Here is a 22,431-nt window from a genome sequence, read left to right on the forward strand (position 1 = left end):
TCCCTAATCCCAGCATGCACCGGAGACTGGATCCGGTCTTTCGGTCGATTAGGAAGATGGCGTCCTCAGGGGCGGAGCCGCAGGTCCTAGTACAGTACTTGGTGTTACGAAAGGATCTGTCGCAGGCTCCGCTCTCCTGGCCGGCAGGAGCACTGGTAGCACAAGCTTGCCACGCAGCCACCGCGGCTTTGCACGTTCACCGCGACCACCCGCACACAGCCGCCTACCTCCGGGAGCTGGGGCGCATGCGCAAGGTGGTGCTCGAGGTGAGGCGCCGCGGCGGGGTGGGGTGGGGGGCAGAGACGCTGAGGTTGCGGAGGCCGGAAGTGGGTGTGGCTTTGGGTGGGGAAGCGAAGCGTCGCGGGGCGGGCGTGGCCTGCGGAGGGAGGGCGTCCTTCTTTTATGTTTGGGAAGGGGTTGTGGGGAGCTGAGCTTTCGGGGCGCCGGGCCTGACTGCGCGAGCGGTGGACCTTGGACACGTTACTAAGGCGTCTCCGCACTCCCTGGTGTCACCGGAACCCGGTGGCCGCCGCATCCCCTGTGCGGGCGGGAGAGTGGCGGGGCTTGTCCCCGCCTTTGCACCGTGCACGTGCCCACACCTGATGCCACCGCGCAGTACCAACCCCAAAGGGATAAGGGCCTAGGGCTCCTCATTGCCAAGGAAGCAATGCAGAGTGAGGTCAAACCAAAGCCATTAGGCGGATGTGACGCCAAATTATTTGAAGGTACATAAAGACCCTCGTATACACGGAACCAAACTTCAGAAATACCTTGGGTGTAAATTCGTGCACTTTAGCTAGGGCGGTGGGGTCTTCTTGCAGATTTCCGAACAGCTCTCTCACTCTCTTCAGTCACTTCCCCTGCTGCAAACACTGTATATTCTGGGACGGTGATCAGCGGTACCCAGAGAGCTTTGCGCAAGGGTATTCCTAGCACTTCATATTGGCTTAAAAAGTGGAACTTACTAAGTTTCCAATTCTCGGGATTGATGACTCTGTGCTGTTGATTCATGCTGTTTTTAAGCACAGTTAGTGGCGTGAAAGCGTGCCCGCCATTGGCTGCCGCTTGAATGATGCTCTGTATACAGGATGATTGCGTTTTGAGTCCAAAGTACGGATTTTTAAGTATTAAGGAGTAGGTGGTAGGATTTCAGTTTTTCCTAAGGCTGCTCTGTATTTTTAAATTTTCTAATCAAGCGCGTATTTTGTAATGCGGGAAAAATGTAGAAGAGACCAGGACTCCGAGTGGCGGGCGGAGGAGCCCCTTCAGGACTCCCTGGTGGACACAGAACTCCCTTTCTGTCAAGAAGACCGCTGCTGGGAGGGAGACCAGTTCCCTCTCCGTTTGGGTTTTGTGACTATTTTTTTTAAAGGAACAGCCTTGTCCTGTGGTTCAGATCCCCCCTTTTGTAGCCACCCGAAGCCTACAGAGTTTGGATTCCCTTGGGTTCCAGATGCAGGTTGTTAGCCATGACTAAAGAAACAGCCTTCGGGCCACTGCTGCACAAACAGGTGGTGCTGTGGCCGTGAGGCCAGCAAAGGAGACGGCAGTGCCCAGTCAGCTGCGACTGTGGGTGCTTGCCCTGTGCTACTGTAGACTGCACTCGGTGCGCTGCCACGTGCTGGGTCCAAGCCCGCATCGCCGAATCCTCATTACCCCTGGGATGTGCTATACCCCTGTTGCAGAGGGAGGCAGATGGCGGCTCAGCCACTACTTACCGAGGTGCTAGAGGCCCGCTGGGCTCCTTGTCCCGCATAACTGCCGGGAAGCCATCCCTGGTGGCTGTGCCCAAGACACTCCCTAGATAAAGCCGTGGTCCCCGCATTCCCTGGCTGGGGAGAAGCCCGTAGTTATCCTGTGGCTTCTGCCCGCGTAGGCGACAAACTGCCGATTTTTTGAGTAATGGTTTTGCTATTTCCTTAGGGAACACCTGGAACGGGTGGTCAGGATGACCAAGAGCCACGTGTGGAAGGAAGGATGTTAGAGACCAGTTTGCGTTCCCTTTCGTTAACGCGCGGGAGCTATCCCAGCAGAAGAAAAACCTCTCCAGGCTGAATTGGGTGGGAGAGGGAGGAAGAGGGTACTTGTGACTTTAGAAATCTTTCTCAAAGTCGGAGCAGGCTGAAAGACTAGAGGTTGTTTTACGGGCACCAGCCACGAGAGGCTGGACAACTTATGGAGCATAATTGCTTTTTTTATTATTAAGAGTCATTTTGAAAGGCAGAGTTAGAGATGGGGAGAGACAGAGAGATCACTCTTCCATGTTCTGGTTCACTCCCCAGATGACCCAAGAGCAGGGGCTGGGCCAGACCAAAGGCAGGAGCCTGGCATCCATCTGGGTGTCCCACGGGGGCAGGGACTCGGGCACTCGGGCCATCCTCTGCTGCTTTCTAGGTGCAGTAGCAGGGAGCAGCCAGGACTCGAACCCGTGCCCGAATGGGATGCTGGCGTCCTAGGCGGCTGCGTGAGTTCTCTGAGGTGCTGTAGAGAATGAGCGGCAAACCAAGGGACACAGCTTCCTCGACAGCTCCTTTGACAAGTTCTTCCGTTTGCAGTCCAGGGGTTTCGTTTGCCTTTGGACCCTCCCTACATGCCCTCTGTGTGTGTGTCCGTGCTGTGCCCCCGCAGGCCTCAGACGAGCCCGCCCTGCAGGAGCTGGCGGAGACCCTGCGGCAGAGGAACATCGACCACGTGCTGTGGCTGGAGCAGCCGGAGAACACGGCCACCTGCCTGGCGCTCCGGCCCTACCCCAAGGAGGAGGTGAGCCAGGTCCTGAAGAAGTTCCGCCTGTTCAGATGACCGCGCCCGCCGGCCCCCAGCGCCCCGTTCCCCTTTCAGTGTCAGCTCGCCCTCCCTCCCCGTTACGAAAGCTTCCTGGCAGCCAGAACACGCGTGTCCATGTCAAGGTGTCATTAATAAATACTTCCTCGTTCATGACAAGACATGGGAGTGGCTGAGAAACTGTGTCGTCTGTGAGTCGTCTTTCAGACAGAAGACTTGGCTGGGCCGGTGCCGGGTCCAGGGAGCTCCGCCTGTCGGGGGTAATGGAACTGTTCTGATCACCTGGGTTTACAACGCTGCCTTCCGTCCAGTATTTCTCAGTCACACCCAGTTACATGTTATTCAATCTAAAGAGTATCAGGGGGCTGGTGCTGTGGTGTAGCAGGTGGAGCCGCTGTCTGCAGTGCCGGCATCCCATGTGGGCACCGGCTCGAGTCCTGGCTGCTCCACTTCCAATCCGGCTCTCTGCTGTGGCCTGGAAAAGAAGTAGAGAATGGCCCAGGTCCTTGGGCCCCTGCACCTGCATGGGAGACCTGGAGGAAGCTCCAGGCTCCTGGCTTCAGATCAGCACAGCTCTGGCCATTGTGGCCAATTGGGGAGTGAACCAGCAGATGGAAGACCTCTCTCTCTCTCTGCCTCTCCTCTCTCTCTGTAACTCTGCCTTTCAAATAAATAAATAAATCTTTTTTTTTTTTTAAAAAGCATCAGTCTAAGGTGCAGCTTTTTATTTTTTTTTGAACATTTACCTATTTGAAAGGCAGAGTTAGAGAGAGAGGGAGAGCTCTTTCATCCACTGGTTCACTCCCCAGATGGCCGCAAACCAGGAGCTTCCTCTGGGTCTCCCATGGGTGCGGGGGCCCAAGCACTGGGGCCATCTGCCCAGGTGCATTATCAGGGAGCTGGACCAGAAGTAAAGCAGCCGGACTTGAGCTGGTACCCATATGGGATGCTGTTGTCATAGGCTGCGGCTTAACCCTCCGTGCCACAACACTGGCCCCTTTTTAAATTTTTTAGATTTATTTATATGAAAGGATGATGGAGAGAGAGAGAGCGCGCAAGCGAGAGAGAGAGCGTTTCAGTCCACTGGTTCTCACCCCACATGGCTGCAATGGCTGAGGCTGGTGCAGGCTGACACCAGGAGCCTAGAGCTCCATCTGGGTCTCCCGCTGGTGCAGGGGCCCAGCCCTGGGCCGTCCTCTGCTGCTTTCTAGGTGCATTCGCGGGGAGCTGGATGGGAAGTGGAGCAGCCGGGACTGAAACTGGCGCCCATCTGGGGTCACAGGCGGCGGCTTTACCCACTCCGCCACAGCGCCGGCACCTACAGCTATTTCCTGACAGTCCCCGTGCTGCCACCTGCATGAGATTTCTGAGAGCATCCCACTGGGCTGCTCCCCGCTCCGGTGCGCCCTGCTTCTGACCCAGCTCGGATAGGATCGCTGGGCTCAGTGCTCAGCCGTGCCTGCCGCTTGCCCAGGGGACGGTGCCAGAGCCTCCTGGCTTCATCTCCAGGCCTCCCCACCTACCTTCCCTACCTGTGTTGTTGGTTGAATCTTCTCTTCCCTCATGTAAACTTGACATTTCAGCAAAGTCCCTCCCGCTCGCTGCCCTCCAGGGTCTGGCCCAGGAGATGAACGTTAGGCCTGGTCTCCCTGCCCTGCCTCTGGAATGACACTGTTTCCAGCTCCGATGCTAACACCTTCAGAAAGTCTTATCCAGCCCGCTCTCTGGCTAGCTGCCTTCCCTGAGTGTAACACTGTTGAAAACTGCTATACACATCTGCAGAAGTGGCTTGAACATCCGTGAAGCCAAGCGCTTCGGGTGGTTTGGTCAACAGATAATTGTTGCGTGTCTTCTGCAGCAGGCTGTACTAGGAGCTGGCGATAGAAAGATAGTTTTTCCTCAGGTGAGACTCGTGGGAAGATAGACGGACAGACAGTAGAGAAGCCACAGGTAGTGCAGGGGTACCGCCCCTCCCCCCGGGCCAGTCTAAGATGCCGGACACTCTAGAGTTTCCTTCCTAAGACGGCCTCCCCCAGGGATGGCTGGTCAGTGCTGAGGGCAGAGGCAAGCCCAAGAAGCCAAAGGCAAACAGGCACGTAATTGCAGGAAGTAAGACCTGAAGCATCAGCCACTGCAAGGTAGTGGTGGAGGCAGCCCAGCATGAGAGAGGGAACCAGCCGGGACCCTGATGAGAATGGGAAGGGAGGGTAGGAAGTGAGGGCTGGGGGCCGGTGCCATGGCGCTGTGGGTTAGGCATCCCAAGTGGGCGGTGGTTCGGATCCCGGCTGCTCCACTTCCGATGCAGTTTCTGGTGGCCTGGAGGGCAGTGGAGGATGGCCTGAGTGTTTGGGCCCCTGCGCCCACGTTGGGGGCCCAGGGAGGCTCCTGGCTGCTGGCTTTGGATCAGCCCTGTTCCGGCCGTTGCAGCCATTTGGGGAGTGAACCAGCGGATGGAGGACCTCTCTCTCTCTCTGTCTCTTCTCTGTGTATTTGTAGCTCTGCCTCTCAAGTAAATAAATAAATCTTTTTTTAAAAAAAGGCTAATTTATTTATTTGAAAGTCAGAGTTACACAGAGAGAAGCAGACAGAGAGAGAGAGAGAGGTCTTCCATCCGCTGGTTCATTTCCCAGTTGGCTGCAACAGCCAGAGCTGCGCCAATCCACAGCCAGGAGCCAGGAGCTTCTTCCGGGTCTCCCATGTGGGTGCAGGGGCCCAAGGACTTGGGCAATCTTCCACTGCTTTCCCAGGCCATAGCAGAGAGCTGGATCAGAAGTGGAGCAGCCGGGACTCAACCTGGCACCCATATGGGATGCCGGCACTGCAGATGGTGGCTTTACCTGCTGTGCCACAGCACCGGGCCCCAATAAATAAATCTCAAAAGAAAAAAAAAAGGACTGTTTGAAGAGGCAGAGAGAATAATGAACAGTAGCTGAAAGTGAATACTGGGCCCCCCAGGCAATCCCATGCTTGAGCGAGGTAAGGAGAGGCCACTGAAAGCCTGAGTAAGTGATGAGTGCTGAGAAAACGGGAAGGGGTGGGAGCAGAGCCGTGGGGGAAGGGACGACCTTGAGAGGGGAAACGGGTGGGGCAGCTGGGAAGGCGTGGTTCACAGGTGAGAAGAGGAAGAAGGCCGAACCCGGCTGCCCCTCTCGGCTTTCCCGATGAAGTGGGAGACACGAGGGCACGTCAAGAAGTGTGAGATGCAAGCTATGAGGAAACCGTGGATTTTGAAATTTTTGCACCAAAATAAACTTAGCCTTCCTTTACACGCCCAGGAACCTTCTGAAGCACCCTTGTAGTCTTTCAGATGCAGAGCACACTTCTCCGGCGCGGGGCGCGGTATCGGGTGGCATAACTGGTGGCTGGGCGCCCAGACTTGGCTGGCAAACCGCCTGGCCCAGATCTGCCTCTCCTGCTTGAAGCTCTGAGTCGGGGGAGGTCGCTCAGGTGTAGAACAGGGGCTCACTGTGGTGCTGTGTGCATCGAATGTGTTTGTGCACAGGGTCCTTAGGGCGGAGCCCGGGCACGGGGGCCTGAACAACCACAGGACACAGCCCTCCGAGGGCTCTGGGTCAGGGCAGCCAGCCACCAGGTGCCCTTTCTTCCAGGGGGTGATGTTCAGTAAGCACCGCCCCCCCCCCCACTTCCGTTCATGCCAGTGCGGCAAATGTGGCCAACTGGCGTTGCATGTTTAAACAAATGGTCGAAATCCTGAATTCTTGGCTAAGACTTAGTGATAAAACCAGAGAGAGACGAGGATCTATGCAACTAGGGACAACAGCCAGGCAAATCCCTAAAGCTGAGATCTGAGTGCGAACAGCCTCTACTCCGACTCACGTGGGACAGGGACAGGTGCACATGTGCTGACCCTGTGGGAAAGTAAGGCAGGAGAAGCGAGGGAAGCAGCAGACTGCTTTCTTTTCTTTCTTTCTTTAAGCTTTATTTATTTATTTGAAAAGCAGAGTTACAGAGAGGCAGAGAGAGAGGTCTTCCATCCACTGGTTCACTCCCCAAATGGCCACAACGGCCGGAGCTGCGCTGATCCAAAGCCAGGAGCCAGGAGCTTCTTCCAGGTTTCCCTTGTGGGTGCAGGGGCCCAAGCACTTGGGCCATCTTCTACTGCTTTCCCAGGCCATAGCAGAGAGCTGGATCCGAAGTGGAGCAGCCAGGACTCGAACCAGTGCCCATATGGGATGCTGGCACTGCAGGCAGCGGCTTTACTCACTACGCCACAGTGCTGGCCCTGCGGATTGGTTTCTTAGTAGCAGCATAGACCACTATCATTTGAACTAGATCACTGATTCTCAAAGAGCGATCTGGTCCCTAGATCCACACGACTTGGGTACTTGTTAGAAGTGCCAGTTTTCAGGGTGGGCATTTGGTGTCATGGTTAAGTTGCTCCCTGGGGACACCCAGATCCCATATTGGAGTGCCTGGTTCAAGTCCAGGTCACCCTACTTCCGGTCCAGCTTCCTGCTAATGTGCAACGCGGGAGGCAGATGATGGATTGAGCGTTTGGGTCCCTACTACACACGGGGGAGACCTGGATTGAATTCCTGGCTCTTGGCACAGGACTGCCTGGCCCAGTCCCAACTGTTGTGGGCATTTGGGGACTGAACCAGCAGATGAAAGAGCTCTGTCTCTCTGCCTCTCAAATAAAATGAAAATAAATAAATGCACGCCGACTCTCAGGGCTCCCTGGAAGCAGCCAGGCCCTAGTGCAGCCTGTGAACAGTGACTGATTCCTAATCGACACAGACTGCACGTGTGTGCGCACTCACAGGGACTCAGAGGGAGAGCAGGAGCCTGGAGCTGCTCACGCACCCAAGGCTGTGAGAGGTGGTTCTCAGGTGAGCGGAGACCGTGGCCAGACAGCCAACGGCACAGCCTGGAAAACCTCTCCTGTGCTTTGGCGATTTCCTTAAGTGTGAAAAACGTTTTCTAATTACCCGAGTGCTTCTGTACTTATTTGTCCTGGCCGCTGTATGCCGCAGGCAGGCTTACCTGAGAGCGGAGAGCTTCAGAAAGGCTTTGAAAGGCCCAAGATCAAAGTCAACGGCAGGACCGGGATTGAAAGCCAGGCCTCTTGTGTCCGCCAGCTCTGAGTTTGCTTAATCTGTCAGACTTGGTTACCAATCTGGCTTTCCAGTCCTGTTGTTAGGGGGTGGTTTGAAAAGGGGTCACAGGTAGTTCAAGTGCTAGAAAGTTGTAGCTTCCATTTGAGATAGGCGGATTGACATTTTAGATGAGAAGTGAGCCTCCTAGACTGTGAGCTGTGTGACTCAGTGCCCCGGAGTCCAGTTATCACGGGATGATCCGGCAAAATTGAGTTTCTGAACTCGCAAGGCTGGGGTCAATGCCGAGGGCACTGCTGTGCCTGCAGCTTGCAGAGGGTGCCCCCCGGGGGCTGTCCTAAGGGCGTGCACTTCTTCCTACTCCTGGTGAAGAACCTTGGCAAAGGGGCACCCTAGTCGCCAAGGCCAAGGTGTTAGCATGGACAAAGGGAGTCCCAGGCTCCTGGCTCTGGCCTGGCCTAGCCCCATCCTGTGGCTATTTGGGAGTGAACCAGGGGATGGAAGATCCTCTCTCTTTTTGTCTCTCTCCCATCCGATACTCTGCTTTCAAATAAAGAAATAAAAAAAGGGGGGCAGGGCTTTCCTTCTGCCACTGGTTTGCTAATTTAAAAAATTAATAACTAGGTATTTTAAAAATCAAATACCTTGGGGCCGGCGCCATGGCTCACTTGGCTAATCCTCCGCCTGTGGCGCCGGCACCCCAGGTTCTAATCCTGGTTGCTCCTCTTCCAGTCCAGCTCTGCTGTGGCCCGGGAAGGTAGTGGAGGATGACCTAAGTGCTTGGGCCCTGCACCCGCATGGGAGACCAGGAGGAAGCACCTGGCTCCTGGCTTTGGGCTGGCGCAGTGCCAGCCGTAGTGGCCATTTGGGGGGTGAACCAATGGAAGGAAGACCTTTCTCTCTCTCTCTCTCTCTCTGTCTATAACTCTACCTGTCAAAATAAAATAAATAAGAAAGTCTTTCGATTTAAAAAAAATCAAATACCTTTTCTCATCTATTCATATTATCATATGGTTTCCTTCTTTCGTTAGCATGGTGAATTGAACCATCTTTGACCCTGGAATAAACCGCCCGAGGCCAGATTATTGTATGTGAGAGAGATGGCCATGTTAGGAGCCTGGGTTCTAGCCATCTGTGAGTCTCCTGACTCCAGCAGCAAAACGGAAGGGTGGGCATTGGCGCAGCAGTTCCGATGCCACTGGGACGCCTGCCGCCCACCACGCAGTGCCTGCATTTGAGTCCTGGCTCTGCCGCTGGTTCCAGCTGCCTGCTAATGCACACCCCGGGAGGCAGCAGGGGATGGCTCAAGCACTTAGGTCCCTGTCAGCCACATGGGAGCCCCACATTGAGTTTCTAGCTCCTGGCTTCAGCCTGGCCCAGTCGCAGCCTTTGCGGGCATTTGGGGAGTGAACTGTTAGAAGAGTGATCTGTCTATATTTCTCTTTCCCTCTGCTTTTCAAATAAACAAAATTCTAAAAATTTAAAAACTACACACCGATGCGTTACAAATTTCTGTCTTCAGCCCCAAGCACTCCCCATAAACACCCACCTGCCGAAGAATCGCAGGAATGTCCAACTTACCCTGGCAGATCATGGACCACACCAGCTCCCCCTCCTCTCTGCTGATGGCAGGTGCGCCCTTCCAGCTGCTTAGGCCAAAATCCTGGGAGTCAGTCTCGATCCTTCTCTCACCCTCCACATCTCATGTGTCCTGCGCCAGAATGGACCCAGAGTCTGTTCCCTCTCCTGCTCCGAGTCGTCGTCTCCGGCCAGGACGGTGGCGGTGGTCACCCGGCAGGCCTCCTTGTCTGTGCATTTGCCTTGCGCACAGCTCTTCTCAACACAGAAGCCAGAGTGACCCCATCCGTACCCAGGTCAGGGCGCGCCGCCGCCCGGCTCCTGGCCTCCGGTGGCCCAAGTTTCTCCATGGTCTACAGGGCCCGCCCCACCCCGCCCTCACTGCCTCTGACGTCACCTCCTGCTCCCCTCCAGTTACTCTGTTCCAGCCCGCAGCCCTCAGGGCCCCTTCTCCCCATCACAGTCATCAGCTGTCTCCTTCTCTCAGTGGCTCTCTGACTTCCTGTTTTGAGCTGCAGCCACTCCCCTCCAGGACGCCGCTCCTTCCTTCCTGAGTTTCTCAGGAGCACCAAACATCTGCCACACCACACATTCTGCCTATCTGTCAGCCAACTGACTACACTGAGCTCCATGAGGGCAGGGGTTTCACTCTTCACTGATGGAGTGACAGGGCCGGGAGCGATGCCTGGCAGCCAGCAGGTCCTAGCTAATGTGGACTTGTTGAAAATACAGGGGCTGGGGCTGTGGATCAGCAGGCTAAGCTGCCACCTGCAGTGCCGGCATCCCATATGGGCGCTGGTTCAAGTCCCGCCTGCTCCGCTTCTGATCCAGCTCCTTGCTAATGGCTTTGGGATGCGGCAGAGAATGACTGAAGTCCTTGGGCCCCTGCACCCACGTGGGAGACCTAGAAGAAGCTCCTGACTCCTGGCTTCAAATCAGCACAGCTCCAGCCGTGACAGCCAATTTGGGAATGAACCAGCGGATGGAAGATCTCTCTCTCTCTCTCTGCCTCTCCTCTGTGTAACACAGACTTTCAAATAAATCTTTTTTTTTTAAGTCATTGTTTAAAATAACTATTGTACAGATCACTCTTCCAATAGTTCACTCCCCAAATGCCCGCAGAGGCTGTGACTGGGCCAGGCTGAAGCCAGGAGCTAGAAACTCAATGTGGGGCTCCCATGGGCTGTCAGGGACCTAAGTACTTTTTTAAAAGATAAATCCCTAAGTCTAAAGAATCCCAAGAAGACGAACCACCATTTACTTTTGAGCTGGAAATTGACAGAGTGACTTGAAGACATCTCTTTATTTGGAGTTAAAAAAAAAAAAAAAACCACATATCAAAAACTGACTTAAAAACCCGGAACTGGTTCAGTACATTATCTTTCCACTTTCATATATACTTGAAAATTCCTTAACAGAGAGCTTTCAAGAGAAGGTAGCAGAACGTAAGGTGCCTGGGTCTTTATAAGTATAGACTATTCTACAGGGAGCCTTTTCCCCATTGGTTTTGTTTGAACTTGAACGTCTAGCTTACTAAGCAATTAAGATATAGTTGCTACCATCAGAAGGTTACAATGGAAAGCGAATTTAGAAAACGAATCCTTATTTTTTATAAGTTTGCAGGTTAAAAAGAAGGAAATAGGCAGCCTAAAATCTAGCGCAGGCAAGGGTACGACAAAGTCCTTGCGATGTGGACACACAGCGAACCTCAGTAGGGAGGGACTGGCTCTCCAGGGAGAAGGAAAGAAAGGCCAGGCCGGACACTGGCTTTGGTGAGAGGGCCTGGCCCGTCTGTCCACTTTCTGAGAGGCACTAAAGCCGAATAGAAATTTGACAAGAGAGAGCCGTCTTACTCCTGAACTCCTGCACGGATCACTTGCCAGCAGCGTCATCTCGTGGTAAGGGAGACGGCAGGGACAGCAGACACCACTGTGGGAGGGAAGGCTGCGCGGGATGGTGTCTCCCGCTCTGCCTTTCCAGTATTCCCAGCGCCCAGCCAGAACTGCAAGGAGCCCAAACGCTGGTTTCTGAGAAATGTAAGGGCTTGACGGAGCCTCCGTCCTCTACAAACGTAAAGCCCGAGAGCTTGACGAAGTGTTACAGGTAACTGCTAGTGTCCCACACTTGTTCCCAGTAGGTGGAGGCGCCTCTACTTTCCATGTCCTGGAAAAGGACACAGCCATCAAGCTAGAATCACGACCCCGCCTGGAACTCCTAGACACGTTTGCAACCTTCCGTTAGCTCGTTAACCTAGACTCCCGGGAGCAACTGGGCGCCTGCTCCGTCCATCGGCGGCTTCCCCTGATCTCCAACATTGCCTCTAAGTCTGGTTCTCCAAGCCGCATTTAAAAGCCTGTTTAGTGGAAGGCAGGGGCTGGGGGGCGGGACATGGGCACCCCTTAAAGATGCCTACGACTCAGCAGAGAAGTGCAGCAGATGAACAGAGAAGAGAGCCGGGCGCCGCTGGAGGCTGAAACTCGGCAGCAAGGCCAGGCCAGGAGGGCTCGAGCCGCGGTGGCGACCGGACCGGGGAGGGCTTCCTGAAAGGGCATCCACGGAAGCCTTGAAGGGCAAGCAGGCAGGAGAGCGTTCCAGCCCGGGGGAGAGAGACCCAGCAGGGCCAGTGAGACCCAGTGGGACCGAGTAAACTCAAGAGTGAAGACTGATCAGGTGCTGCAGGACCGTTTCACTTAGAGGATGAAGAGGGTGATGAAGCTCAAAGGGGAGTGGATCATGAGAGCCGCATCTGCAGATTTCTCTGTGGCTGTGCGGAGACCGGAGTCCAAGGCTCAGAGGTGGTTACCACAGTGAGTACCAGAGATGTCAGCCGCGAGACACGGCAGAGGGCACGGCCCGGGGAGCTGGTGACGCGAGCGGGGGCAGTGGCTGGACGTGCCCACCGACGGGGCGGGGAAGTCGGTCAGCTGCAGGGCACACCATGTGCCTGGGGGGGAGCAGGTTACCTGGTCTGGGACTGAGCCTCAGCCCCATGATCATGCTCACCAGGTGGACTTCGGGCCTGGCTCGAGGGCAGACTTAGCACCCGTGTGTCAGTGGCACCGAGTTCAAGGGAAAGGATGAAGTTGTTCTGGGAGAGGAGGGGGGCCTGCTTCAGAAACGCAACTCTCAAAAACTCCAAGCCTGACTAATTTCACAGACTCAGAACTAGTGCCCAGTTTTATGTTCAAAATGCCAATTCCTACCTCTAAGAAATGTGACTTTCAGAGAATAGTTTTTAACACAGAATTCCCAGGCTTTCTGTGTCATTGTCCAATCATACTTCTTTTTTAAAAGATTTATTTTTATTTATTTACTTGAAAGGCAGAGTTATAGAGAGGCAGAGGCAGGGGGAGAGAGAGAGAGGTCTTCCATCCGCTGTTTCACTCCCCAAATGGCCACAATGGCCGCAGCTGTGCCAATCTGAAGCCAGGAGCCAGGAGCTTCTTCCAGGTCTCCCATGTGGGTGCAGGGGCCCAAGCACTTGGGCCATCCTCCACTGCTTTCCCAGGCCATAGCAGAGAGCTGGATTAGAAGTGGAACAGCCAGGACTCGAACCGGCGCCCATATGGGATGCTGGTGCTGCAGGTGGTGACTTCACCTGCTACACCACAGCGCCAGCCCCTCCAATCGTACTTTCATCTCTAGTAGTCACACTGTGCAGTGCAAACAAGGCCAATGATGAACTCTTGGCTCCTGGATTTCCCAGCCGGCTGTCCACAAACCTGAGCTTCAGCTAACCGGTTTATTGGATTTTGCAAGCCAAACATACATGAAAGGGGTGGCTGCTGCTTGTTTTGCCCACGTTCTACAGACTGGAGTGCCTGGTTCGAGTCCTGCCTCCTGATTTTGATCCAGCTTCCTGCTAATTCACCCTGGGAGGCAGCAGATGAGGCTCAAATGCCTGGGCTCCTGCCTCCCACGTGGGCGATGTGGACGGAACTCTAAGCACTTGGCTTAAACCTGCTTGTGGAGGGCATTCGGGGCATGAACCAATGAATGGAGGAACTCTTTTTCTTTCTCTCTGGCTCTTTCAAGTCAGATGAAAATAAGCAAACATTAAACAGTGCATGTGAAAGTCCAGCAGGAAACAAGAAAGCGCTGTAAGGAATGCCTCCTGACGCACTCCTGGCAGGAAAGGACGGGGTCTCTCAGCGGACGTCCAGTGTCCGCGGCTAGCAACGAAGCCACCTCAGGCGAGGCTCCCTGCGCCTCCACACTGCGTCCCAGTGTCTACACTGCAACAAGCCACCTATGGAAAGTGGAAGGAATGCCGAGGGCGTGGTCTGGAGCTTTTTGCTTCTTCTGTATCCAAGGAGTCCTCGATGCTGACTAGGAGGAAGCCCCGATGGAGCAGAAGTCACTCCTTGCCTCTGCTGTGGTAGGAACTACCAAAGTTCCGAGACCAGCACAGAGATCGCACCGAGACAAGAGGCTCAAGAGAGCTGGAGGGAAGTGGGTGCTTGCGAGGCCTGATCCAAGCAACCCGGCATCCTAGGGCCCGCAGCTACTCTGCCTTACACAAGGGATCCTCTGACAGCCATCCTGTTTGCCCCACGAGGAAGCCACCCTTGCCCCAAATCTTTGAACCTAACAGGATGACACTGTGGTTTCTGGAGTGCCTGCTCCATTCCGTTTAGACACGCAGGGCCAGGACGCCCCTCCCAGGGGCTGCGCCCTGACGGCCTCCAGAGAAGGGGCCCTGTCTTCTCCTCCACCCCTGTGTTCTCCCCCCTTTCTCAAGCGATTTAACGAGACAAAGTGTAGCCCAAGGCCACACAGTCTGCAGACTCCAAATCAGCTAAGTCACTCAGGTCAGACCAGTGAGTACAGAACCTGGAACCCGCAGCTCTGGCTGCAAGTTCTAGTCCCACTGATACAAGATGTGCCCTGCACAACCTTTTAGAGCGCGGGACTTCAGAGGACCGAGGTAAGGCACCTCGCCGAATGATTTTAACATTGCCACCGGCTAGTGTGTGCAAGATAGGGGAGCCTGAGGACAGGGCTGGTGATGGACGAGCCCTCAGCTCTCGGCTGGGACAGTCTCCAAGTGAGGATCCCAAAGCCTGCTGTGTTCCTCCTGCAGCCAAAGGTGACTGACCCGACCTTCCAGCCCGCCGGGCATCGCTTAGGACACCAGCTGACTTAGGACAGCAGCTCTCCAGGCTCCTCCCTGTCTGCAGGGTGTTCCTGCCCACCTCACCCGCAAACCCCGTCTTCTTCTTCTGCCGCGACCCCCAGACAACGCCACCCGGAGCTCTCCTTTGCACTTGACCCATTGGTGACTTTAACTCTCTAAGCCCCGGGCAGGGTCCATGTGTGGATCCTTCCACATCCCAAGTGCTCTAGATAAAGACAATAAAACGTGTTGAGTGAGTGAATGAGAACAGAGCTCTGTGCTTCCGGCGGCAATGAACAGAAAACAATACAGAAAAGTAACGGAGTAACCCTGGCCGAGAGGGTTCTGGGGGAAGCAACGATTCTTGCGGCAGTCCTCTCCGATCCACAGAATTCAGGGGCTTAATTAAATCATCAAGATCTTCAGAGGTGCAGGGACAGTCAAGGATCAAGCCTGCTCTAAATTCCGAGCCTCACTCAAGTGAGCTGCTCTCCTGGGACGCCGGCACAGCCGCCCCGTCTCCCTTCGTCAGAGCCTGGGAGACAGTTTCCAGGTTCTGAACCCACCTGAGACAAAGTCAGAGAGGGTGAAGTTTCTGTATTCCAATCTCACTTTCTCTCAACTGTTTGTTTCCCCTTCCCTACCCGAGGGCAACTTTGAAGCGGGTTAGCCTTATCTAAGCAAAGGATGTTTACCTTATTCACACTGCAGGGGAAGGAGGTTCTTCTTTCCCCATGAATATGGTTTCAGACAACAGCTCCCAAATCTGTATTTGTATGTGGGAAATGTATCTTCCTTGCCCTCTAGAATCCCCCCTTACTATGACCTTGCTTAGTGATGGTAGACTTGGGCTGTCCTAGCACACACACAAACAACGGTGTGGGCATTTGGCCTTGTGGTTGACTCCATGTCCCCCATCAGAGTACCTGGCTCAGCTCCTAACTCCAGACAGCTCCCTGCTCATGCAGGCCCTGGGAGGCAGTGGTGAGGGCTCAAGTCCTTGGGTTCCTGCATTTGGGGACCGAGACAATAGATGGGGGAACTCTTTCTCTCAACGGAATAAAGAAAAACATTTTCAAAAGGGGCTGGCGTGTGGTGCAGCAGGTTAAATCACCACTTGCAATGCCAGCACCCATATCAGAGGTCATGGCTGCTTGCTTCTGATCCAGCTCCCTGCTAATGCACCTGGGAAAGCGGTGGATGATCCAGGTGCTTGGGCCCCTGCCACCGCTGTGGGAGTCCTGGATGGAATCCCAGGCTCCTGGCCTGGCCATTTGGGGAATGAACCAGCAGATGGAAGACAGATCAATTTCTCTGTCACTCAAATAAATAAATCTTTTTTTTTTTATTTTTTTTATTTTTATTTTTTATTTTTTTTATTTTTTGACAGGCAGAGTGGACAGTGAGAGAGAGAGAGAGACAGAGAGAAAGGTCTTCCTTTGCCGTTGGTTCACCCTCCAATGGCTGCCGCGGCCAGCGCGATGTGGCCGGCGCACCGCGCTGATCCGATGGCAGGAGCCAGGAGCCAGGTGCTTTTCCTGGTCTCCCATGGGGTGCAGGGCCCAAGCACCTGGGCCATCCTCCACTGCACTCCCGGGCCACAGCAGAGGGCTGGCCTGGAAGAGGGGCAACCGGGACAGAATCCGGCGCCCCGACCGGGACTAGAACCCGGTGTGCCGGCGCCGCTAGGCGGAGGATTAGCCTAGTGAGCCGCGGCGCCGGCCTCAAATAAATAAATCTTAAACAAAACAAAAAACACACAGCAAACACAAAACAGGACCTTTTATAAAATGTGTTGTCACATTGAAGGAGCCTCCTCAAGTTAAGATTCAGCATCGGTATCACAAAATATTGGTTTGTAAAAGAACCAGTAATCCAAGAAGGATACGCTATTTGGTGGCTGTGAAGTTCTGCCTGGCTCAGATCTGGGTCAAGAACCAGCAGGCCAGAGTGCCGACGCGTCAGACACAGGCCGAAGTGAGCGTTCCTCCGGCCCACTGTCTGGAGTCAGGCTGCCCTTCTCCCGCTTCACCGGGCTGGTTCAGATCAGGGAGACTTTGAGGATTTTTGGCTTCTTTTATTCCCCTTTCATCTCTTGTTAGTCATTTTGGGCTTCGGCAATTCCTGCAAAATCTAGGTTTCATTTTTACCCCCTTTAAATGAAGAGGCAACCCATGAGGTTGTTAAACAAATTCTATTCAATAGCTGGAAAAGTGAATTTCCTGTGGAATGACAGGAATTACATAGAAGCAAGCAGTTTTATTCTCCTCAAATGTAGCAATAATTTTAATCTGTACATACATAAAACAAACAGTGCAATTATAAAACCTCGAAGGTGACATGCATGCTTTAAGGTGCCGCTGGGACGGGGGCGCATCTCCGATTTCCCTTACCACTCTCCTAGTTCCTGGGTCAGGAGACTTCCTCTGGAATGCTGGGGTTCAGGGTGAACTTCCTCAAGTCCGCGGGTCTACAGATCACAAGCAGAAATGGAAATGACCTCCTAGAGCAGTCTGGCAGGGACTAGAGTAATATGGCTGGGCTTTCAAGCTGGCAATGAGGAAATCAGGGATGCATTTTCTGAAAAACTAAAAGAGACAATGTCTGTAACTGAGTGTCCTGATTCTGTGTCAGAGCTGCTGCCCACACGGAGCCCTTCCACGGATCGCTTTATTCGGCAGTTCCTGAATCAATGCTGTTCAGCGGAGATTCTGTGACCGGGGTGGCGAGATGCAGAGAGAAGGACCTGGGCAATGGCTTCTTCCTCCAAGTCTGAGTCCGGCTCCTCTTCCACTGGTAGCTCTTCGGGCCCCTCCCTGCACGGAAGCAGAGGCAGCTGGTGCAGAATGTGGGCCGATGCCAGCACGCACGGGCCCGGGGTGCGGACCGCGCTGAGACTGGGGTCCACCTTTGCTTCTTCCACAATGCCCTCTCCAGCTTTCCTGGCCTGGCAGTGCAACTTCTAGAACTAGAAAGTCAGTTCACTGGGTCCTTGACTCAGGCCAGGGTGAGATGGGACATGGCAGAGTGACAAGACACAAAGGGAAAACACGGTACCAATGAGCCCCGCAACAGGGATAGAGAAATTTGTATTTGCACTGATGAAAATTAAAATTCCCAAAGTCAATCTAAAAAAAATGCAGATTTTCTTTGAGTATGAATTTTCCTCTGTACAAGCGGCCTGTGCATCCCGGCCAGGTGGTCCAGGGACGCTCGGCCAGTCTGCTCTAGCTCAGCTGGAACAGCGCTTTCTGGAAGTGGCATTTGATTTGAACCCCAAAGGAAATCCACACATGATATCACAGTTAATAAAATAACGAAATATTACTAGCCAAATGTAACTGCAATTCAATCAGCGTTATCTTTCACACACAAATTTAGAAAAATCAAGAGTAGGATAATAAAAGCATAAAATTAAACAGAAGGAAATCAATCTCTACAAGAAATCAAATATATTTACAGTGAGATTTAAAGGGAAAATAAGCTACCTGAATCATAAATTTAATTTTATTTTAAATAACTTCAGCTACCTCAGCTGTTAATACAATAAAAGCAGAAAGAACAGGCTGCCTTTTATTCCAGATTTAATCAGAAAGTTGTATCTACAATAATTGACAGAACTCACTTCTTGTCCTTCAACCATCTCATCAAAAAATTATTGCATTTTTCCCCAAACTGTATTTTTTTGGATTCCTCTGTGAATACACTCATTTCTTCCTCTTTTCCTGGAGGCATCTTGGTTTAAATCCATCTTTAAAAAAAGGAGGAGGGGTACATACTTGGAGGCAAAATATTCTCTTGTAGCCAACAGATACGAAGTTGCTAGAAGAAGCTGATTGTACACACGAGCTGCCGGGGCTGGGATGGGGGAGGACTGTGGATTTCAGAACTGTGCCAGCCTTTGGTGGGCGGACGCGGGCACAGCCCTGCAGGCCCTTCTCCCCGGGCAGGGTCAGGACCGGGCTGGCAGAGGCAGAGCCTCGTCTTCCCCTTGGAACTTGTCGTTTTGGTTATCCTCCAAAAGCCTTCATCCAGATAAGAAGCCAATGACTAATTACAAAAATAAGAATAATTAAATTTGGCTCAAGAAATAGATTGTCCAACTGTTCTGCCTTGGTATTTTTTTCAATATCCAAGGCTTTTACAAAGAAAGAAACAAAAACATCTCTCAATCTCCCAACAAAAGTGAACTCCTTTTTTTCTTTTTTTTATTTACTCCAAATGCTATGACCTGAAGAATGGCTGCAGATTGAGATATCAAAAATCTCAGAAAAATATATAATATATTTGTATATCTCTGTATGTCTATTATTTAAATTTCACATTCCTTTAAAAGTGGTTATTCAGTCAGTAGCTGCTGAAGGAGGCTCTTCTGCTGGGCCTGGGGGGTCTGTGGTCCTGACGTGGGCTTTTGAGCTCCCAGTGGACCAGGCTGGTTCAGGTAAGGGTCCCCGCCTACCAGATTCACTGTACACTGGACGTCAGCAAACACCTGAACCTGTTGCACCTGCTGGAACACAAATGAAAGATGTGTTTAGACAGAAGGGGCTGCCCCCCCGGCTTATGAGTGGGTACTACTTGAAGTGGGAACTCACTAGAGCATTCCTCTAGTCTGTAGTCACCACAGAGAAGAACTCTTCTGTCTTCTTGTCCTACAAAAAGAAAATCGCTGCACTCATTTTGCTCAGGGTTCTGGAAAGTTCACACTTTAGAAATAAAATCAAATTGGAATGGTCACTCCTCCTACAGGGCTGCCATCACTGAGGAAAGTGAGTGTCACTGCTAGCATGTTGCCCAGATTGGGAAAAGCTGTTTCGGAGTCTGGGTTGCTGGTGGCGGGTAAAAAAAATACATGCTATTTGGAAAACTCGCTTAGAAATAGTCTATGGATGACTAGTAGGAAAAACATTTTTTATGATGGTACTGAAAAATTAAGGGCTTTAACCCAGTATTATCAAAATAAAACCACCACAATGCAATAGCAGGACATCAACATCACTGAAGTTAATGTCCAGAAGACCTGTGTGATATGTAAATGTATTATATAGCTTCTTCACCTATTGGCTTCAGAATTATTGCAAAGTATCAGCAGAACAATTTTGAATTTGACTTTTTTTTCCCTGATAGATGGTCCATTTAAACACACAAGCTTAAAATAACAGTCTACTAGCTCAGAATAGTGTGAATTTTCCCTTTAACTAATTTTGGCAGTAATTCATATATTCCTTGAAAATGTCTAAAGATGCAAGCTTCTAGCACTTTCTATTGGAAAAACAAAGCCAGAAGTTAGTGTTTACCAATCAACCTTATTAAAGAGTCACTTGTAGAGCTGGTTAAGGCCAACACCACATCTGTGCATGTTCCAGACCAGGAATGGAAATGGCTTCTAAGGCATCGAAGAGCAACTGACTGTCTCCAACTTTTGGCAAACTTGTGTCTCACATGTAAAAGGTTCACGAAGCATTTTAGATTAATGATGTAATTTTTATTTTTGGTCTTTCATCACTAAATCACTCAGCTTTTCTGAAAACTTACAAATAAAAGTTGTTTCCTACCAACTCTCATTGGCCTAACGGCACTGTCCTCACCACTGGATTTCGACACCACCCTCGCCCAAGCTCTTGCTCTCGCACTCCGTCTCACTCCCAGGAAGCACCTCCTGCAGTCCTTGATGAGCGCTAGTGAGTGATTAGCATTGTTCCTCTCTTCAGTTTCTTTTCTTCTTTCATTTATCAAATTTTTGTTTCTTGCCCTTGTATGTTCCCATTTGTTACCCAGTTCTTTGGGTTTTTGCAGTGTGTCTAAAAAACACCCCCTCCCGGTCTGAGTCTGATCCCGGCTGCCGCTGTGCCCTCGCCCCGCGTCTGTGCCCCGCGACTTCCCATCGGACTCTTCCGAAGGTCCGCCGAGCCCTTCCCCTCCCAGGACAACAGCTTCCCCGGCAGCCCTGTGCCTTCCTCTCTCTTCTCCATTTTCGTTTCCGTTTCTCCCCTCTGTCTTGCCTCTTTCCCTTCCCACCTTTCCAGTAGAACAAAGCCCCGGTGCCCACCAGCCTTTCCTTGTCTGTACACCTGGACCTGTATTTCTGGCTGACTCACTCACTCCCCGGCTTCTGTTTGGCAAATAGGAAAACACTGGGGCAAGCAGATTTCATGATCGGCCACAACACACAGGAGCTTCCAACCCGAAACCTCCCGTGCGCACAAGATGCGGTGCTTTCTGGGCACCGACATTTAATTGACGTAAAAATGTCCTGTTCACGTTTCCTTTTTTTTTTTTTTTTTTTGACAGGCAGAGCTAGACAGTGAGAGAGTGAGAGAGAGAGAGAGAGAGAGAGACAGAGACAGAAAGGTCTTCCTTCTGTTGGTTCACCCCCCGAATGGGCGCTACGGCCGGCGCACTGTGCCGATCCGAAGCCAGGAGCCAAGTGCCTCCTCCTGTTCTCCCATGGGGTGCAGGACCCAAGGACCGGGGCCATCCTCCACTGCACTCCCAGGCCACAGCAGAGAGCTGGCCTGGAAGAGGAGCAACCGGGACAGAATCCGGCACCCTGACCGGGACTAGAACCTGGGGTACCGGTGCCGCAGGCGGAGGATTAGCCTGGTGAGCCATGGCGCCAGCCTACATGTTTCTACAGATGAAATACTGAGGCAGAACATAAAGTATTTTTGTCCCTGAATATTTAAAAACATTCTTGATAAAGGCATGATAAAACAGGAGCAAATACTGCTTCTTTAAAAAAGAGCATTTTTAAAGATCGTCTACTTTTGAAGTCAGTTGGAAAGACTAAACCGTGCTCTAAGACACGCTTCTGCCATTCGAACTGTTACCTAAAAGGTGGAGGGCGGATGCCTTGGGCCAGACCCCAGAAGACTTTTATGTCGCCACCCCTGCGATGAGCGGCAGACGCTGACAGAGAGGAAGCTAAAGAGCCGCAGGAGAGAGCGTGGGGCGGGAGTGCGTGCGGCGTCCGAGGCTCCCAGCTCAGCGTCACTTCAGTTCCAGCTCCGCCCCAGGCTCTCGAACTCAGCTCGGTCACTGAGATTCATTTAATTCGGTTGCTGAGCTGCCCCGTATGCGTCTCTGGGTGTGAGACTCCCAGACACTTCCAGTGAAGGGAGGCTTCCTCACTGCCGCACACAGGCCTCACACAGGCTGGTTCCTGACACTCGTACAGGACGCAGGCTCCTCACGGAGGGACGTTCTCCTTCCCATCACCTCCTCCTCCTCCTGATCTCCTCCTCCTCCTCCTTCTGATCACCTCCTCCTCCTTCTCATCACCTCCTCATCCTCCTCCTTCTCATCACCTCCTCATCCTCCTCCTTCTGATTCCCTCCTCCTCCTCCTCCTTCTGATCACCTCCTCATCCTCCTCCTTCTGATTCCCTCCTCATCCTCCTCCTTCTGATCACCTCCTCATCCTCCTCCTTCTGATCACCTCCTCCTCCTCCTTCTGATCACCTCCTCCTCCTCCTTCTCATCACCTCCTCCTCCTCCTTCTGATCACCTCCTCATCCTCCTCCTTCTCATCACCTCCTCCTCCTTCTGATCACCTCCTCATCCTCCTTCTGATCACCTCCTCATCCTCCTCCTTCTGATTCCCTCCTCATCCTCCTCCTTCTCATCACTTCCCTCCTCCTCCTCCTTCTGATCACCTCCTCCTCCTTCTGATCCCCTCCTCATCCTCCTCCTTCTGATTCCCTCCTCATCCTCCTCCTTCTGATTCCCTCCTCATCCTCCTCCTTCTCATCACTTCCCTCCTCCTCCTCCTTCTGATCACCTCCTCCTCCTTCTCATCACCTCCTCATCCTCCTCCTTCTGATCCCCTCCTCACCCTCCTCCTTCTGATCACCTCCTCCTCCTCCTCCTTCTGATCACCTCC

General features: G+C 52.7%; 2 protein-coding genes across 10 annotated transcripts in view; one reads left to right on the top strand and one right to left on the bottom strand.

Moving 5' to 3' along the window:
* The first annotated feature begins 7 nt into the window (after positions 1–7).
* PTRHD1 (peptidyl-tRNA hydrolase domain containing 1) lies at positions 8–2,961 on the top strand. The gene is made up of 2 exons (XM_002710067.5): positions 8–266; positions 2,629–2,961. The coding sequence occupies exons 1-2, from the start codon at positions 15–17 to the stop codon at positions 2,797–2,799; spliced, it is 423 nt and encodes a 140-aa protein (XP_002710113.1). The 5' UTR covers positions 8–14; the 3' UTR covers positions 2,800–2,961.
* Positions 2,962–16,725: 13,764 nt separating this feature from the next.
* NCOA1 (nuclear receptor coactivator 1) overlaps positions 16,726–22,431 on the bottom strand; it is a 262,467-nt gene continuing 256,761 nt past the window's right edge. For 5 of the 9 annotated variants that reach the window (XM_051843198.2, XM_051843199.2, XM_017340915.3 and 2 more), the window contains one exon: positions 16,726–19,060. In XM_051843198.2, coding sequence (XP_051699158.1) covers positions 18,890–19,060 — 171 coding nt within the window. In that variant the 3' untranslated portion in view covers positions 16,726–18,889. Of the gene's footprint in view, positions 19,061–19,145; positions 19,203–22,431 lie in introns of all 9 variants that reach the window. The other 4 variants (XM_070069364.1, XM_070069365.1, XM_008254807.4 and 1 more) reach the window with 3 other exon arrangements.

Source organism: Oryctolagus cuniculus, chromosome 2 (genome assembly GCF_964237555.1).
Source record: "Oryctolagus cuniculus chromosome 2, mOryCun1.1, whole genome shotgun sequence".
Classification (NCBI taxonomy): domain Eukaryota; kingdom Metazoa; phylum Chordata; class Mammalia; order Lagomorpha; family Leporidae; genus Oryctolagus; species Oryctolagus cuniculus.

What these genes read in the sequence shown, in the direction of transcription:
- PTRHD1 (XM_002710067.5), top strand. Translation starts at nt 15, where the DNA reads ATGCACCGGAGACTGGATCCGGTCTTTCGGTCGATTAGGAAGATGGCG. An exon ending in TGCGCAAGGTGGTGCTCGAG is followed by an intron (nt 267 to 2,628) that starts GTGAGGCGCCGC and finishes GTGCCCCCGCAG; the next exon opens with GCCTCAGACGAGCCCGCCCT.